Genomic DNA, 18,755 nt, shown 5'->3' on the forward strand with positions numbered 1-18,755 from the left:
CCTCTTGCTTGAAAAGCTTTTATTTTTCTTTTATTTCCTGAGATACCACGGATAGGATCCACATGTACAGATGAAACTGGAATGTGTAACAGATTTGTTTTTTATGATAGACAGTATGAGGACATCTGGCTGACATTGCAGCTTTTTCCTTAGTAGTGATGATGGTACAATGGTAATGAAGTTTTATCTAAAATAATAGAGCTTCATAAAAAATATAAGATAAAATTTAATGTATATGACATCCATCTCTCGTATGATTCTGTAATGTATGTGACCATGGTAACTCTGTACATGGCTACTATAAGCACACAGAGAGTTACTGGCCGGAAACTTTTGGCACTATCAATAAAAGCAGTAATACTAATAGTATCCAGTACTGCACAGAAAACCAGCGTTTCCAGTCTTTCAAAACTTGGGACCAATCCACATACGCTACACAATACTGCCAATACTTGAGAACAGAACTGGTAGGTTCTAAAGCCTACAGATTTGTGCCTAAGTCAAGCCAAAAAAATCATAAGCAAAAGCAGCTACCAATCCTTCTGCATCCATATTATAGAATCGCAGAATAACTGAAGTTGGAAGGGACCTCTGTAGGTCATCTGGTCCAACCCCTGCTCAAGCAAGGCCACCTATAGCCACCAGAACCAAGTCCACTTTGCTTCTGATTATCTCCAAGGAAAGAGACTTCATAACTTCTCTGGGCAACCTGCACCAGCAATACATCACCTGCATAGTAAAGAATGCTTCCTGATGTTCAGACAGAACCTCCTGCATTTCAGTTTGTGCCCATTGCCTCTTGTCCTGGCACTACCACAGAAAAGAGCCTGGCTCCAACATCTTTGCATCCTCCCTTCAGGTATTTATAGACACTGATGAGGTTCCCCTGAACTTTTGCTTCTCCAGGCTGAACAATGCCAGCTCTCTCAACCTCTTCTCATAGCAGAGGTGCTCTAGTCTCACCAGAATCTTTGTGGCCCTGTGTTGTACTCTTTTCAGTGTGTCGATGTCTCTCTTGTACTTGGGGCCCCAGCACTGCACCCAGCACTCTGGGTGTGGCCCCACTAGTGCTGAACAGAGGTGCAGGATCACCTCCCATGACCTGCTGCCAATGCTTTGCCTAATGCAGCCCAGGATACCTGGCACTTTCTTTGAAATGAGGATGCACTGCTAGTTCACGTTCAACTTACTGTCCACCAGGGCCACCCAGGTTCTTCTCTGCACAGCTGCTTTCTAGGTGGGTGACCTCCAGCATGGCCTGTGGCCTGGGGTTGTTCCTCCTCAGGGCAGGACTTTGCACTTCTCCTTGATGAAGTCCATGAGGTTCCTGTCATCCCATTTCTCCAGCCTGTCCAGGTCCCTCTGGATGCTAGTATGCCCTCCTGGTGTATCTGCCACTCCTCTCAGTTTTGTGCCATCTGTAGACTTGCTGAAGATGTGCTCTGCCCCATCATGGAGATCATTAATGGAGATGTTAAATATGATTGGACAAAGTGTTGACCTCTGTGATAGAATGCTATGTATTGGCTGTTGCCTCTCTCTGCGCTACCCCAGCCCAGGAGACAACATCTTTTGGCTGCCTAGATGTCTGCTCCCTGAGCAGGGACACCAGAGACGGACACTACGTGTCTAGCTCAAGTGACGATTTATTGTTGCGTAACATAGCCTCTTATACCCGTACACGCGACCGCCCCAGATACTTGTGGCCCCTCGCTCCACCCACTGTCCCTCCCACTTTTCCTCCCACATTGGCCAGCAGATGAACTTTGTGCCACTGATCATCACTGTCCGGGCTTGGCCATTCAGCCAGTTTTCAGTCCACCTTACTATCTGCTCATCTAGCCCATACATCACCAGCTTGTCTGTGAGAATCTTATGGCGGACAGTATCAAAATAAGATAAGAGGTTATCTGAGACAGCCAGCATGGCTTCACCAAGAGTAAATTGTGCCTGACCAATCTGGTGGCTTTCTACAGTGGAATGACTGCATTGTTTGACAAGGGAAGACCGACCAATGTCATCTACCCGGACTTCTTCAAGGCCTTTGACACAGTCTCACATGACATGCTGGTCTCCAAATTGGAGAGATACGGATTTGGTGGGTGGACCATTCAGTGGATAAGATGTTGGTTCGAAGGTCACACCCAGAGAGTGGTGACCTATGGCTCTATGTCCAAGTGGAGGCTGGTGATGAGTGGTGTACCTCAAGAGTCTGTCCTGAGGCCAGTTCTATTTAGTATCTTCATCAATGACATAGACAACGGGATCACAGAATCACAGAATCCCAGAACTGTAGGGGTTGGAAAGGACCTTGAAAGATCATGGGATCCAACCCCCCTGCAAAGCAGGTTCCTCAGAGCAGGCTGCCCAGGTAGGCGTCCAGACGGGCCTTGAATAGGCATCCAGACGGGCCTTGAATGAAGAACTCATTGAGAGCAGCCCTGCAGAGAAGAACTTGGGGGTTTTGGTGGATGAAAAGCTCAACATGAGCCAGCAGTGCGTGCCTGCAGCACAGCAGGCGAACTGCATCCTGGGCTGCATCAACAGAACTGTGACCAACAGGTCGAGGGAGGTGATTTTCCCCCTCTGCTCTGCCCTTGTGAGGCCCCAGTTGGAGTACTGCGTCCAGGTCTGGAGCCCCCAGCACAAGAAGGAGGTGGAACTGTTAGAACAGGTCCAGAAGAGGGCCACAAAGTTGATCAGAGGGCTGCAGCATCTCCTATGAAGATAGGTTGAGAGAGCTGGGGCTGTTCAGGCTAAAGAAGAGAATGCTCTGGGGGGTGACCTCATTGTGGCTTTTCAGTACTTAAAGGAGGCTTATAAAAAAGATGGAGAGCAACTCTTTGTTCAATCAGATATTGACAGGACAAAGGTGAATGGTTTTAAACTAAAAGAGGGGAGATTTAGATTAGAGGTTAGGAGGAAATTCTTCACTCAGAGGGTGGTGAGTCACTGGCACAGGTTGCCCAGAGAGGTTGTGGATGCCTTATCCCTGGAGGTGTTCAAGGCCAGGTTGGATCAGGCCCTGGGCAACCTGATCTAGTTGATGGCGTTCTGCCTATGGCATTGGGGTTGGAACTAGATGATCTTTGAGGTCCTTTCCAACCCAAGCCATTCTATGATTCTGTGGTTCTATGAAAAGCCTTACTGAAGTCCATGTAGACAATATCCACTGATCTCCCCTCCTTTACCAGGCCAGCCATTTCACTGTAGGAAGTCATCAGGTTGGTCAAGCGTGACTTCCCTTTGGCGAATCCATGCTGACTACTCCTGGTGATTTTCTTATCCAGTAATTCTAGAGGCCTGTAGAGTACGAAGACATTCTCTCATTCAGAATCACTGAACTGCAAGTTCTTCAGTGAGTGGAGTATCCTAGAAGAGTACATCATAGATTCCTTGCTCTTACTGTCTTCTCTAGGTATCTTTTTTTGTCCATGTTTGTAGTTGGTGTAGTTGACTAAATGGTCACCCATTGTGGTTGTCCTTAATTTTTTAATGAAGGTATCTGTATGAAGTATCTCTACAACATTGTACGAGGTATACATCTGTTGAAGTCCTGTATGTTCAAAGATTACTTCCTAAGTCTCATCCAGATTGGTGGAAGCAAAATTTACAGAAACAGAAATTACAAGTTGCCTAGCTGGTGAACTTAATCTATTTCCCTTTGCTCCCTAGTATGGGAAAAAAAAAAAAAAAGAAAGAAAAAAAAAGTCCCACTCTAAGATGCTGAATTTCTGAGTCATTAGAGAAGCTACTAGTTCTCATTCCCTTTCTGTATCTTGAGTACTTTGTCCAGACATCCTACTCCTCCATGTCCGATTCCTCATCTTGACCTTTTTTTACCTCTCCAGAATGTGATTGGCTGGTGTCCCCCAGCCTACACAGGCTTCTGTTTCAGGCTAAGGACTTAAAATCTCCTCTTTCTTTTCAGGAGCATTTGGAGTGGCCATTAATGCTGCATAATCATAGTAGTGTTTTTCTGCCAAATGAAAAGGAGCTGTTGCTTATTGGTGGTGGTGGGAACTGCTTCTCCTTTGGGACACACCTGAACCCAAAGCCTGTCTCAATAAGCCTCAGAAATATTCTGACCAGCCACTAATTGGGACCAAACAGGACTGAACTGTGCCACTGCATCATGGTGAGACAGCTATTCACTTGCAGATCCAAGAACAAAATGTTACCACAAAGGTTTTCTATCCAGAATGCATTTGTAAAAGTGGAATAAGGAGAAGGGTTTAGGAGGTGAAGTTATGACAAGCATGCATACTTCATTGATTTTTTATTTATTTATTCTTTGTTTTGCTGCAAATGAGGTGTCCCAGAAGTAGCTCTGTGGTGGCAGCGGTAGCCATTAGAGGTAAATTGAGGACCAGTGCTGTGTTAAAAAGGGACGTAAGTTTGCACAGTGCTGACTTGGAAGTAAAATGAAGCCACTGAGTTAAAAAGCCATTGGAAATATGCAGCCAAGCATAATTAAATAAGTGAAACAGAATGTGTTATAGGTTATATTTGAAATTTCTAAAAGTCACACCAGAGAGATGAAGGAATTAATTATACCTCTGCCTCATCCTGTGAGATCAGAAGCCATTGAGTAACTGTAAGCTCGGATTCTCAGGGGACATACTAAGAGTCTTGGGTTCCTTCTCTGCTTGCCCCCCAAGGCCTTACGGATGAAAAATGTTAGGCTTGATGTTTTTCCCTTTGAAATACCAAAAGCAATATCGAGAAGCCTACTTCCGGTGTCTTTGTTGCTAATAGCTGCATACTTTTATCAGCTGCTGTGGTGTGTTTTGTTTTTTACTTCCCCAAACCAAAAATGCCTTAAGTCAGTAATAGTAAAATTTCTATTACCCTCAGTCGTCCCTGTCATTGCAGTTGTGCCTCTGTTGTGCTCCTTGTCCAACCCTCTTGATCATCCCTGTCCTGCTCCCTGCCCCCTGGGTGGTTCTTCTGTCCCTTTGTCCTGCTGTCTGTTTTTTCTTTTGCTGTTTGTGTCCTGCTTGTGCCCTTTTCCTTTTTTTCTTCCTCCTTCTGTGCCTCATTGCAGCCTGTGGCCGCAGGAGGCAACGGTTCCCCACGGGTTGGATGCAAAGATGGACAGAAGGAGGGACACTTTTATGCCCGAGCCCAGTGGCTCCCCAGGGGAAGGGGAGAATGTACGAGCCCCACTGCAGCCTCCCTCCCTCCCAGTAGTCCTGTGCACGAGTTAATAGTTTGCCTTCTGGCTTGCACTCCCATCTGTGTTTGTGGCCCTGTGTCCGGTAGCCATTGCATGTCTGTGGGTGCAGATTCCATAGCGGGGTGGGTGCGGAGGGGGCAGGGTCTTGGGGGTTGACCCCGTTTTCAGCAGCCGCGGGAGGGGTGTTGTCGATGGATGCAGATGGCCCCTCTGGGTGTGGAGGTCATCTTGCCAGGGGGCTGCAGGCTATAGGGCCAGCGGGGCAAAGGGGGAGGAGGGGTTAGGCCTGTGCTGTCTTTGTGCCCTGTGGCAGGTGTGATGGGGGGACTGGGGTTCACCGTCAAGGAAGAGGGGAGGGGAGAGTGTCAGGGAGGCTGGGACCCGCGGGATCGGCGGCAGGGGTAGAGAAACAGGCGGCGGCGCGGGGGGAGCCGCGGAGCCGGAGTGGGATAGGGCCGCCGGGCTGGCCCTGGAGGGGGGGGTTGGGGCGCAGCGGACTAGAAAGCCCGGGGCCGGACCCGGGGCATTAGCAGGGTCAGGTGGATGAGAGCAGTGTTTCCCGCAGCATGCCGGGAGTTGTGGTCTTTGGGCTCCGGGCTTCCGCTCGGCCACGTTGGTTTCCGGAGCTTGCCGGGAAACGTAGTTTCGCGATGCCGTTCGGCCTCCGAGCTGGGAGTGGCACTGGGACAGCTAGGATGGGCAGTTACTTCCTCCACACCAGTGGAGTGGGGCGCCTTCTCGTGCCGTTCCCGTATGGTTTTGCGGGCAGCTCCCGCTGCTTCTCTTAACGAGCAGACAATCTGGAAAGGCGTGCCTGCCGTTCCGCTTTTGCGCTTGCGCAGAGCAGGCTGGCTCGGCGCCGCCGCGGCGTCCGCTGCCACCTGCTGGTCGAACCGCGGTACTGCAAACGGAAAGGAGCCGCAGTGACTCTTCGCTCTCTGCTCCCACCTACTGGCGGAACGCGGGCACTGCAGGCAGAGAGAAGATGCGCATGCGCTCTAGCGGAGCGTCTCTCTCTGCTCCCACCTGCTGGCGAGTTATCGGTACTGCAGGTGGAGAGGCGCCGCGCATGCGTTGTAGCAGTGGCCAGGCCTCGTTCCCCCAGCATGGCGGGAGTTGTGGTCTTTGGGCTCCAGGCTTCCCGTACACCACGTTGGCTTCCGGGGCATGACGGGAAATGTAGTTTCGCGTTGCTGCTCGGCTTCCAAGTCAGGCGTGGCAAGGAGACAGGTAGGAATGGCAGTTGCTTCCTCCGCACCAGTGGAGCAAGGTGCCTTTTCTTACAGTTTCTGTGTGGTTTTCCGCGCGGTTTCAACTGCTTCATTTAACCAGAAAACTGTTTGAGAAGCCGTGCTTGGTTCCGCGCATGCGCAGAGGCGGCCGGAGGAAATCGTACAGCCGGCAGAGGGCCGGTGTGCATGCGCAGTAGCGACGCGTCGCCCTATGACGCCATCTGCTGGTACTGCAGGCGGAACGGCTGGGGCAAGGAACGCCCCGGGGGGGAGCGGGGCAGGACTACAGAGCAGGCGCGGGGCTGGGGGTTCCGGGCTGCAGGTCAGGGAGCCTGGGCGGGCTCGGATGGGCTGGGTGTCTGTCAGCAGGTGGCGAGCAATTGCATTGCGCATCGCTTGCTTTGTAATATCCCATCCTCAGCAGCAACATCCTTATTATTAGTTCCCCGCCTTTTCTGTCCAATTAAACTGCTCTGACGGAGCACTGGAACAGGCTGCCTAGAGAGGTTGTGGAGTCTCCTTCTCTGGAGATATTCAAGACCCGTCTGGACGCCTACCTGGGCAGCCTGCTCTGAGGAAGCTGCTTTGGCAGGGGGGTTGGAGCAGATGATCTTTCAAGGTCCCTTCCAAACCCTACAGTTCTGTGATTCTGTCTTTATCTGAACCGATGAGCTTTGACTATTTTTTCTTCCCAAGTCTCCCACGGTGCTATTTGCTCTAGCTGCTTGCCAGGTTAAGCCAGAACAAGAACACAGATGGGAAAGAGTAGAATGCGCACCTCCACATTTGGCTTTCAAAAGTAAATGGACTAAAGTTACTCTAGCAAACAGTTTGGGGTTGATTGGGCAAGTTGTACTGAGTTCAGGAACTTGTCAGGACTACTGGTCTTCTCTTTCTAATATTATTTTTTCGTAATGCTCACTGCAAACCCTTGTTAAATTTGAAAAAGTTACAGAGAGGTGGCATGTGACATCTTAGTGTCTCTCTGGAAAGGGGGAATGTGTTTGTGAAGAGGTGTGACTCTTTCTGTAATCTCTCATCAAAACCTTACGGGTAAACTCCACCTTCCAGAGCAGCTCCTTCTCCCGAATTCTCCCTCCGCATCCTGTCCCTGGCTGCTCCCATCCCACGGTGCTCAATGGTAACATTAGCTGCTGCTTGGATCTCCTTCCAGGCTATTGGGGCAGGGTGCTGGGCAGGGCCTAATGTTATATGAGCCACAGGCATCCCATGGGAGAGCTCATTCTGCCTGAGCTGCTTTTTTTTTTTTTTTTTTTTTGAGGTAGCAACTAGCAGGATCATTTAGAGTAAAGCTATCTATATAGTAGTAGGTGCCTTTGTTGTGTACCACTCCAACAAAGGGGCAACCTCTGCCCTAAGTTGTGCATATGCATAAAGATGTGTGTTTTGTTGTTGTTGTTGTTGTTTTTTAAGCTTGAACAGCAGCGCTGCTCCAGGAAGCCATGCCTGCCACTCTGCTTCCGTGCATGTGCAGAGCTGACTAAGGAGCGAGAGCTGGGCAGTGTTGTAGGGCTGGCACTGCATGTGTGCAGCAGGGCCTCTGGCCACGGCAACATGGCAGTGCCCTTCTCTGGAGCAGGAGCCATGCCAGTCTCTGCTCGGGACGGGATGGCAAGGCGCGGTGCCACAGTGAGGTTGGTAGGTAGGGCTGCCCTGGGAGGGTGTGTGGGGCAAGGCAGTTAGTTGGGTGGTCAGGGTGCCACGCGGTTGGCGGCTCCTGGGGAAGCAGCCTTTGTGCGGGGCAGGGGGTGCACTGGAGCAGACCCAATGGGGGGGGGGGCGGCGGAGGGCTGCCCTGCCGGCGGGGTTGGGGGTGTGGGGGTGAGGGGGAAGAACATCGAGATGTGGCGGGGGGTGTGCGCGGAAAGAGCGGGAAGAGGTGGCGGGGTGTGTGTGTGCGTGGTGGAGTCCCCTCTGGGTTGGATGGACTGCTCTGTCCCGATGCATGCTGGGAGCTGTAGTTCTGTGGTGCCGGTCGGCCGTGTTGGCCCCAGGGTACGTGGCCACGGGTGGTCTTTCCCCCAGCCGGGCCCGGTTGTGCACACCGGGAGGTTCCTGCCGGCTGTGTGCGTGGTTGCTGATGGTGAAATGAGCGAGAGCCTTGGGCGGTGCTTCCTGGGAGCGTTGGGCGGGGAGGGGTGGGAGGTGCAGCAGATAGGAGCAGGGGCCTTGCTGCATTTGATTATCATATTTTCTGTAAGAGGTTTTCCTCTCCCTGTTTCTGGCAATCACTTATCTCATTTTTTTCTGCGGTTTATCAGGGCAGAAGCAGACCACCTGCCCTTAGGACCCTTGTGGGGTTTGTTGCTGAGCAAAGGTGGCGCACCAGGTGAAATGAGGAAAGCTGCAGCTGACATGCTGCAGTAACAGGTTTCTCAAGAGAAAGAGTAGCGTGTCTGTCCTGACTGTATAGGTAAGTCATAGCAACCTTCAGGTGAACTCCAGGTTTGCTCGTAATCTATCTGTGCCCCAGACCTAAAGGCTTAATGGAATTTGCAGAACTGCAAACTGCTCAGTGTTGGGAAGCGCAAAGGAAAACTGTGCGCCTGTGAAGTTGTAGTAATTTTTAAAATTAGAATTAATTGGCCTGTCAAACTTTTTGTTAGTCTTTTGTATGAGACCCTAAGCTTCATCCCACTTCAGCTTTAAGGATTATCATAGAAATACACAAACGCTTGTAGGGCTTTCTAGTATGCTAGTAGTGGTTGGTAAAGAAAGACTTGGGAGAAAATTTCTTTCTACCTGTACAGCTATCTATTTATTATGTCTGAAGGGTTTTGCTTGAGCTGCATGCAGTAAAAGAGGCTTAAAGCCTGTATTGAACAGTAAGAGAAAGTAAAACACCGTGAAGTGCTGGCTGTTGCAAAGTTGATTGGGAGTTGAGTGGCTGAGGGTCTTTCCAACAGAACTTGGTATGCAGACAAATGTGACCAAGGTCCTTGCCTATCTTCCGATGAAGCTGTGGTATTTGTAATTTGTGACCCATAACTGTATGGAGTTGCTAAATCATTAAGGGATAATAGAGACATCCCTGGTTCAGCTTCTACCACGGTCATTGCAGCATTTGTTGATATATTGCTGGGCTCTTTCTGTAAAGATATATATCTAGGGGTGTGTTATCCCAAGGATGCTGATGTTCGCTGTCACGGGTAAAGCAGAAGGGTTTGTGGCTAGGGAAGAATGTCATGGACATTTTATTGCTCTCTCTCTAGCATGTGAATTTGATCAGTTGGGTTTAGCTGTCAATGACTGGAAGAAATTTTGGAAAAGTGAGTATTATCCTTCTCTTTAAATTCACCTTTTAAAGTATTATTTCTGCAGACTCCTGTCTGTGGTTTGGGTACTTGATTTGCATGAAACAGACCCAGACTTCTCTATTCAGTAATGTCCAGATTGAAATTCCCTGTAGTCATAGAACAAGAATTATAAATTATGCCTGGCAGATTAAAATGTCATGGTTTCTGCGAAGGTTAACTTGCCAAATGAATAGGAAGTAGCCTAAATTTCAGTAAAGACACTGAATAAAAGGTCGTCTTCTTGACAGGAAAAGAGCTTTGCAAAACATAAACTCTGTTTCCAATAGGGCTCCCTACGTAGTAGTTCACTGATTGTAGGCTTTGAGTGGTCCCTTCAGGTACAATATTGCACAAATTTTGTGCTGCAGACAGTACCTTAGCTTACTTTCTGTCACATCCTGAGTTGCTTGTACTTGCAGAAAATTTACTTCAGTGTCAAATAAACACACAGGGAAACATCCCCAACTCATGCCAGTAGGACAATCCCCTTATGGATGGTAAAATCCAAAAATTTGATGATCCTTTGAAGAACTTACCTATGGAGGAGAAGGGCTATATCCTGTTAGGCAACAGATTTTTGAGATTGGTTTCCTCCCCCCTTCCCCCATGCATTTAGAAGGAGGCTGTCTCTAATGCAATCTAAATACATCTAAACTGTAGATTGTTATTTCCATAAAATACAAATTAATGCATTTTTTAAATTGAGGCTCGTGTGTGTTTGGCTTATCCCAATAACTGGTGTAGTTACTGGCACAAGTATTTTTTGGTCATGTGACCAATTTCCCTTGGTAAAGGACTGCATCCTGTATGTTCAGCTTTTCTTCCTTACTGTGTCTTACTTATTCTTTTCTGAAGGAAAGGGTGGATTTTTCATTGATCTCTTTGTGAGAATATCAAATCAGGTTGCAGTAAATATGTATAAGCAAGTAGGCTACAGTGTGTACTGGACAGTACTAGAGTACTATTCTACTAGCAGTGGAGAGCCAGATAAAGATATCCACAGTAAGGGCTTGTTCTGCCTCAACTTGAATGGAAAGATTCTGATGTTAAGCATCCCAGGGAATGTTTGTAGGACTGTTTTTATATGATAAAAGTTCAAATGGTTGTCAGTGAATGGGATTTGCTCTTCTAGATAGCTATTCCTTCTGAAGATCACATCAGTTACAAAATGTAACCATGCGGTTTATACATTCTGTAGCATCTGTAGCAAAATAAATGGGCAGATGAATAAATTAGCAGGTACAAATACATATTATTCTATAGATAAGATTAAATAACATGCAGTTACTTCTCTGTTTTATCTTTCAAAGCATGTTCTTGCTGGGTGCCTGAGCTTTTTGCTCACATTATTGAGAAAGGGAATGGCTGTGCTTCTTCCCTCTTTTTTTTTTTTTTTTTTTTTTTTCTGTTCTTCCTTGGTAACAGGGACTTAAAATGTTTTTCTCAGATGTCCAAATGAAAATTTTAAAAATTGCTAATGGTCAACACTGATAGAATTGGGTGATGTTTTCAAGGTAAAGGGTAAAGAACATGGAAATTTCTTGTATGTTAATGTTACTCTGTTAACAAAACTGATGTACTAGCTGCTTAATATTTATATTTTTTGTTTCCCTTTAAGTATTCTCCACAAAGGTTTTTGTGGACACATTGTGTATCTTTTCTGTTCTTCCACTATTTATTTGTTATGAAAGATTACTATGAAATACAAGGGCTGTGGACAACCATCTACCATTGCTGCAGATGCACCCCTGTGCATTCTCTTGGTTGGGCAACAGCTGAGCCTCCAGATCCTTACAGAGGAGGAAGCTGGGGGAGAGAGCGAGCGAGAAGCTTCTGAACTGTGAAATCCTCCTGGTGGTGCCCAGAGCAGGAGCTGCGGTAAGTGCCAGGTCCCTGGGGCTGTGTCTCCCCTGTTCTGCATCCCAGGCTACCTTTGCTCCCCTTTACATCTGCCACCACTCCCTGTCTCCTGCCTCCTCTTAGCCCATCCATCTCTTTGGCCTGCTTTGCATTCCTCTTCCCTGTCCTGCTTGTTTGCTCTCTGTATGGCCCACTTCCCATCTGCATGTTTTAGTGCGTCCTAATCCCTGTCCCTTTTCCTCTATGTTGCTGCCTTTCCCAGGTTCTTTCTCCTCTCTATGCTGTTCCCCTCCCCCACTTCCCCCTTCCTCTCTCTGCTCATCCTAGACTTTTCCTTCTCTGTCCATGTCATTCTTTTCTCCACTCTATCTGTCATTACATCTTTCTCAATTACACACCAACTCCCCCCTGTTAATGTTTCGCTACCCACATCTGCCCTGCTCTTTTCTCTTGTGGTCCTTCCACTCCTTGTCCTACACATCTGCATGTCTCTGTCCCATGGCCTCTGCCATCATGCCATCAAGCCCTCTGTCCAGCTTGCTCACCTTTTTCTTTGTGTGCCTCTGTCCTTCTCCCCTTCCCTTGATGCTCTTTTGCTGTCTCAGCCCTGCTCCACACTAGTTTCTCCTTTCTCATCTCTGTCCCATTCTGAGACCCCTCAGCCTCAGTTCTCTGGTGTTCTCCTCCCCATGCCCACTCCCTCCAAGAACTTCTCAGTTCTCCGTCTTTCAGTCCTGTTGCCCCAGCAGTATTTGATTTTTCCCAGTCTTTCTTTCCTGCTCCTTAGGTTCTTCACTGAGAGGGTTGTTGTGCACTGGAACAGGCTCCCCAGGGACATAGTCATAGCACCAAGCCTGTCAGAGTTCAAGAAGTGCTTGGACTGCGTTCTTGGTGATACGGTCTGAATTTTTGGGTAGACCTGTGTGGTGCCAGCAGTTGGACTCCATGATCCTTATGGGTCCTTTCCAACTCAGGATATTCTATGATTCTATTTACCTCTCTTTTTTTTTTTTCTGTCAGTTTTTTCCCACTTTGTCTGCCTCTGATTTTGTGTTGTTGCATCCCTTTCCATTCCACTGTTTCAATTGTGCTTCCTTGCTCTCTACCCCTCTATTTCAGTCCATCTGTTGTTGTGCTCCCTGTCCCCTTTCCCAGTCCAACCCCATGTCCCTGTGCTAGCCTTTCTCTGCACCCCACATCCCCCATGACTCTCTCTCTCCCCCTCTTTCTCGTGCCTCCCCCCCTCCATTCCTCTGTCCCAGTTCCTGTCCCTTTCCTCGTCTTTGCCTCAAAGCATAGCCCAGTTGTTCCTTTGCTTACTTTTCTCTGTCATTCTGTCCTGCTTCCCCTGCCCCTGGTGTTTCCTGATACACCTCTCCCTGCCCCTGAAGGGAATGAAGACACGGACTCCAAGATAGTTGAGAAATTGAGACCCTTTATTGTTCCAGTGCCAGATCTTATATAGCTTCTGAGTCAGCTACACACGCTACACGAGGCTAGCATGCATGGTTACAGACTTCTGACTGGTGCATTCCTTTTGATCATGCGTAGGTCATGCAACTCCCTACAGGCTGGTGGGAGCCTAGAAACAATTTCTTACTTTAGCCTGTTTACTACTCTATGCCCTTCTTCTTAACCCTTAGTGCACCACCGTAACAATCAGCTCTAGTTTATCACCAAACTGGTCATCCATAATTCCCCCTTTTTTTGTTTCCACAAGCCAGATCATGCACATCGAACGATTAATCATTTTTTGCAAACATTGCAACAGCCATGGTACAACTACTATAATTGCAACAAATGCGATAAGCAAAATAAACACTGCTTTTACTAACTCTGTCAACCTGGTTATTCCTAATACCTTTTCATCTTCACGTAATCTTTGAAATGAACATCCTGTGATGTAGCCTTCTAAAGCTTTTGGCACCAGTGACTTTGCAGTTCTTTGGTCTTCAGCTGAGCATCTGCCTGCCTCAAGTCCAAAGGACGTTCCCATTCTCTTCAGCACCTCACTGTCATGAATCTCAAAAGCGTTATCAAAATTAAAGAGGTATTCAAATCTTTAATTGGTGCAGTTATTTTCCTGCTGTCTGGACTGCTGTAGCTGAAGTCATGCAGTTATCACTTGATATGCTGCAGTCAATGGCTGTTCTTTTGCTAGTATTGACTATTAAGAAAGGCAGCTGTATTGTTGAGTTCAAAGCTGGAGGGCCTTGATTTTGTTGTTCGTTTTGCTGATTTCTTTGTACCAAGTTTTTGAATGCTATTTGCTGCAGCAGCAGTTCTTGTAGCTGTGCTTGCTTCTCTTTTATCCGTTCAATCCTCTTCTGTTTTTCAATCTCTAGATTCTGACATTCTTGAGCTGAGTTTGTAGAAAGGCCGATCCATCTGATTTCCTTTTTCTCCTTTGAAATTATGTTAATCGCCATCAGCACATTAAGGGCATCGTAAATTCTCCATCTAATGTTTTTCTGAACGTAAGCCGAATCTGTAGCTAGGTGGCTGTTAGAATTTGTGAATTCTGATATCAGCTCATCAGTAACTGTTGTATGAAGTTGTTCCTCTACGTTGAACTTTTTCACATACTTTCATTGAAAAATGCCTCATACCTTTCCCATTTTTATCTCCTTTTTGTTTCTTTTACTTTCTGAAAAATCTGATTCTGTAAATTCTTGAGTCCTCTTTCTGTCCTCTGGAACTTAGCCAGTAACTTCTGTTACGTGTGTCTGTGTGACCGTTGTTGGAGCTGGGTTATATGGACTCCCAGTCAGAACACTCCCTGAATTGGTCAGTCTTTGTGATGTGCTTATGAGCATTTGGGGTCCAACATTCACATTAATTGGTCCTAAGGTTTTTGGCAAAATCTTTGTTGGAGAGTTCATGCTGGAAACTGGTAATGTAATTATTGAAATATTACCTTTTGTTGGACTCTGGTTCTGATATATAAACCCTTTCAAGTCTCCATTTGTGGAAGTCACACCAACATTTTTTGCCATCATGTCAGAGTATTGCTTTATATTCTGTAAAACCGTAAGATATCCCTTTTTATTAATAGTTGCATTAATAATTTTACTATAGCCTCTTCTTCTGCTGAGAGATTGACCTTGGTTAATGCCCAACCGCTCACCTGTCCTTCAGGCGATGTCCTGGGATTGAAGCTGCAGTCCGGCTGAGAGCTTGATTCGTTCAGCTGGGTTCTCTTCGGACGCTCGTGCAGCATTGCTCTTCCCCTTATCACGTCAGGGTCACCATTTGAAAGGGAATGAAGACAGAGACTCCAAGATAGTCAAGAAATTGAAACCCTTTATTGTTCCAATGCCAGATCTTATATAGCTTCTGAGCCAGTGACACATGCAGCACGAGGCTGGCATGCATGGTAACAGACTTCTGATTGGTGCATTCCTTTTGATTATGTGTAGGTCATGCAACTCTCTATAGGCTGGTGGGAGCCTAGAAACAACGTCTTACTTTAGCCTGTTTACCACTCTATGCCCTTCTTCTTAACCCTTAGTGCACCACTGTAACAATCAGCTCTAATTTATCACCAAACTGGTCACCCATATGTACCTCTGTTTAGTCTCTCTTCTGGTCCCTCTCTGTTCTGCTTCCTGGTCTTGTCTTTTCTGTCTGTCTCTCCCCGTGCTGTTCCCTGTTTCCTCCTTTCTCACTAGATCCCCCCCCCCCCCCCCCCCCCCCCCCGTTCAGCCTTTGACTTCCTTTCTCCATTGCTCGGTCCTTCTGGCCATCACAGTTGTGCCTCTGTTCTGCTCCCTGTCCAACCCTCTTGATCATCCCTGTCCTGCTCCCTATGTGGTTCTGTCCCTCTGCCCTGCTGTCTGTCTGTCCATTTTCTCTCTTGCTGCTTATGTCCTTTTCCTTTGCCCTTTCTCCTTCTGTGCTTCAGAGCCCATGGCTGCTGGAGGCAACTCTTCCCTGTGGGATGGATGGACGGACAGAGGGAATGATGCTGCTCGATGCTGGAGCCCTATAACCCTCCACCTAAGGGGAAGGGGAGAACGTATGGGCAGAGAAGCCTGCCACAGCCTCCCGCTGGGGCGTCCTGCGCACGAGTTAATAAAGAGTTTGCTTTCTGGCTTGTGCTGCTGTCTGTGTTTGTGGCCGTGGGTAAGTGACCATCCCTGTGTCCATCGTGGTTCCATACTGGGCTGGGTGGGAGAAAAAGTGCAGAGGCTGGTCCCCAGTTCCTGGAGCAGGGCCCCAGGTGAAGCTGCGGGGGCTGATAGATGTGGACTGTTCCTTGGTGTGCAGGGGCCATCTTGCTGTTTGGTGTGTGGGGGCTGCAGGCTGTTGGGCCAGGAGAGTGGGGTGGAAGCAAAGGCAGCAGTGGGGTAGCCCTGTGCTGTCTTTGCTCCCTGGGGTGGGTGTGCCAGCGGTGGTCTGCATGGATGGAGTGGTTGGCAAGCATGGCCAGGGCTGCTTCTGCTTGCAGAGGAGCAGGGGAAAGGTGAGGGTGTCGGGGGAAGGCTGGGACAGGGAAAGCCTCTGGCAGGGGGACGGGGCCGCGAGCATGGCTGGGCGCCGGGGGTGGGGCCGAGTCACAAAGCCCGGGGCTGGCTCCGGGGCATCAGCAGGGTCAGGTGCTTGCGAGCACTGTGCCCCGCAGCATGCCGGGAGTTGTGGTCTTTGGGCTAAGAGCTTCCGGTCAGACACGTTGGATTCCGGGGCATGCCGGGAAATGTAGATTCACATTGCCACTCAGTTTTCAAGTCCGCAGTAGCATGTGTGCAGTTCCTTCCGCGTTACTGGAGCGGGGTACCTTTTCTTGCCGTTTTCGTGTGGTGTTCCGCATGGTTCCCGCTGCTTTCCTTAACGAGCAAACGCTCTCGGAAGCTGTGGCAGCAGTTCTGATTCCGAGCATGCGCAGAGCAGGCTGGCTCAGCACGGGCGCCGGGGCGCTATCTGTTGCCACTTGCTAGCCGAAGGCCGGTACTGCAGGCAGTGAGGCGCCAGAGCAGTTGAGGCGCTCTCTGCTCCCACCTGCTGGACAAAAAGTGGTACTGCGGGCAGAGATTATGGGCATATGCGCATAAACTGTCTGTCGCTCTCTGCTGCCACCTGCTGGCGAAGAATAGGTACCGCGGGAGGAGAGGCTTCGCGCATGCGCAGTAGCCGTGGCAAGCCATCGTGCTCCACAGCATACAGGGAGTTGTTGTCTTTGGGCTCTGGGCTTCTGGTCGGCCATGTTGGTCCAAGGAGCATGTCGGGAAACGTAGCTTTGTGTTTCTGCTCGGCTTCCAAACCGGGAGCGGCACGTTGCTCTGGGCAGTTATTTCCTCCCCTAGACGGTGTGGTGTGCATTTCTTCTGCTGTTTTTGAGCGGGTACTGCAGGCTGAGCGGTGCCGCATATGCGAGTTTTTTTTTTCCTGTGAGTGATGTTACTCCATTGATATTTTTTTTTTTTTGGCGTGAAATCTGTCATGCTCCTCGATTTTTCTTTGTGTGTAAAAGAAAGGTTTGAGCTAATTCCAGTTGGAAAAGTTTCAGTTGCTTGCTCATATTGTCCTTACAATATTCAAAGCTGAAGCAAAAGCATGGGGATTGTTGTTCTAGAAAAAAGTTTTCTTGTCTGCACTCTGCATGCTGTTCAGCTAAGCTAGGAAAACAACAACAACAACAACCACAAGAAAAAAACAGTTGCTGCTTCTCCTCCTCTTTTTACTTTCTTGTGCTTTGCCTCCCCCCTTTCCCAGGTGATTGGGTTTGGTCTACCTGTTTTTTTTTTATTATTATTATTATTTTTTTTTTGTTTGTTTGTTTTGCGTTCGGACGGCTGCCAGTTCTACCTATTTATTTTTTGGGAGTGCGGCTGCCAGGTTTACCCAGCTACCACTGAGGGCGGTATCACTTAAGTGAATGGCAGGGAACCGAGGGCGGAAGTGACAAGACAGCCATGCCGTAACTGAGGGCGGGAGCGGCTCCGTGATTGGCTGGAACATGAGGGCGGATGTGGAGTCGGGGCGAGCCTTCCATAATGGCAGAAGCACTCTGTGATTGGCTGGAAACCCAGGGCGGAACTGGCATCACGGCGAGCCTTAACTGAGGGCAGAAACACTCTGTGATTGGCTGGGAGGAACCCAGGGCGAAAGTGGCGTGACGGGTTTGCAGGTACAAAGGGGGAAAGCGGTTTTTAGGGTTAGGGTCGTAAACCTTAAAAACTTCTTCCCTAAAGCCCCAACCCTTAAAACCCTAAAGCCCTAACCCCAAAAGCCCTTACAACCCTAACCCTAAAAACCCTAAAGCCCCAACCCTAAAAGCATTATAAACCTAACCGTAAAGACCCTATAAAGCCCCAACCCTAAATGCCCTTAGAACCCTAACCATAAAAACCTTAAAGAACCCGAGAACTGCACCTCCCGGCATGCTCTGGGAACCCAACATGGCCGCTTTCCGGGCGGCCATGTTGAGAATACTGGGAATGCTGGGAACTGTAGTTCTCGGACACTGGGCATCCGGGCGGCCATGTTAGGAGTCCGGGGAATCCTGGGAGAAGTAGTTCTTCGGCACTGGGCTTCCGGGAGGCCATGTTGGGAGCCCAGAGCAGGCCGGGAGGTGTACTTCCGGGGAACCTGACTTCCTGGCGGCCATGTTGAGAATACCGGGAATGCTGGGAAATGTAGACCTCGGACACTGGGCATCTGGCCAGCGATATTGGGATTCCGGGGAGTCCTGGGAGATGTAGTTCTCCAGCAATGGGCTTCCGGGCGGCCATGTTGGGTGCCAAGAGCATGCCGGGAGGTGTAGTTCTCGGTAGAGGTTAGGGGTTTAGGGTTAGATCCGCTGTTACGGTTAGATCTGCTGTTAGGGTTAGGGGGTTAGGGTTTAGGGTTAGATCTGCCATTAGGGTTAGGGTGCCGTTAGGGTTAGAGGGTTAGGGTTAGGGTCAGTAATGCAGGCGGAGCCATGTAGGACTTCTTGGAGGTAAAGAAGCCTTCTATGTACAGGGGCCCCTAAACGCATGTGCCAAGCATGCGAGACAAATAAATGTCTGTGGCATGAAGATCACGAATGAATTCTCAGAGGTAAGCAGCTTTCCCTTTGTTTTCCCGTCCTCTCAGGAGCCCACTTTACAATGCTTATACACACTTCAGGCTCACAACACTCATTTTCTCCTATATTTAATATTCCTAGTCCCTGCCTAGCCCGGG

The 18,755-nt window shown here is 48.6% G+C and overlaps 2 protein-coding genes and 2 long non-coding RNA genes across 7 annotated transcripts in view; 2 read left to right on the top strand and 2 right to left on the bottom strand.

Moving 5' to 3' along the window:
- LCMT2 (leucine carboxyl methyltransferase 2) overlaps window positions 1-12,422 on the top strand; it is a 36,823-nt gene extending 24,401 nt beyond the window's left edge. The window contains exons 14-15 of one of the 2 annotated variants that reach the window (XR_004752246.1): window positions 11,469-11,606; window positions 12,376-12,422. Coding sequence is in view for 1 of the 2 variants with exons in the window: in XM_035331246.1 (XP_035187137.1) it covers window positions 3,932-4,099 (168 nt within the window). In the remaining variant the exon portion in view is untranslated. Of the gene's footprint in view, window positions 1-3,931; window positions 4,857-11,468; window positions 11,607-12,375 lie in introns of those variants that run through there. The other variant, XM_035331246.1, reaches the window with a different exon arrangement.
- LOC118169753 overlaps window positions 12,357-18,755 on the bottom strand; it is a 13,806-nt gene continuing 7,407 nt past the window's right edge. The window contains exon 3 of the long non-coding RNA XR_004752261.1: window positions 12,357-12,367. This is a non-coding gene — a long non-coding RNA (uncharacterized LOC118169753). The remainder of the gene's footprint in view (window positions 12,368-18,755) is intronic.
- LOC118169732 (transcription factor Dp-2-like) lies at window positions 13,199-14,271 on the bottom strand. Its single transcript, XM_035331264.1, is given in 3 exon segments — window positions 13,199-13,648; window positions 13,707-14,132; window positions 14,134-14,271. Coding segments are annotated over 3 exon segments (909 nt in total). The 5' UTR covers window positions 14,196-14,271; the 3' UTR covers window positions 13,199-13,227.
- The window catches only part of LOC118169740, a 2,338-nt gene continuing 2,073 nt past the window's right edge, over window positions 18,491-18,755 (top strand). Inside the window, exon 1 of one of the 3 annotated variants that reach the window (XR_004752248.1) lies at window positions 18,491-18,528. This is a non-coding gene — a long non-coding RNA (uncharacterized LOC118169740). Of the gene's footprint in view, window positions 18,529-18,573; window positions 18,630-18,755 lie in introns of those variants that run through there. The other 2 variants (XR_004752257.1, XR_004752253.1) reach the window with 2 other exon arrangements.

This window comes from Oxyura jamaicensis, chromosome 1, assembly GCF_011077185.1.
Source record: "Oxyura jamaicensis isolate SHBP4307 breed ruddy duck chromosome 1, BPBGC_Ojam_1.0, whole genome shotgun sequence".
In the NCBI taxonomy this organism is placed as follows: Eukaryota; Metazoa; Chordata; class Aves; order Anseriformes; family Anatidae; genus Oxyura; species Oxyura jamaicensis.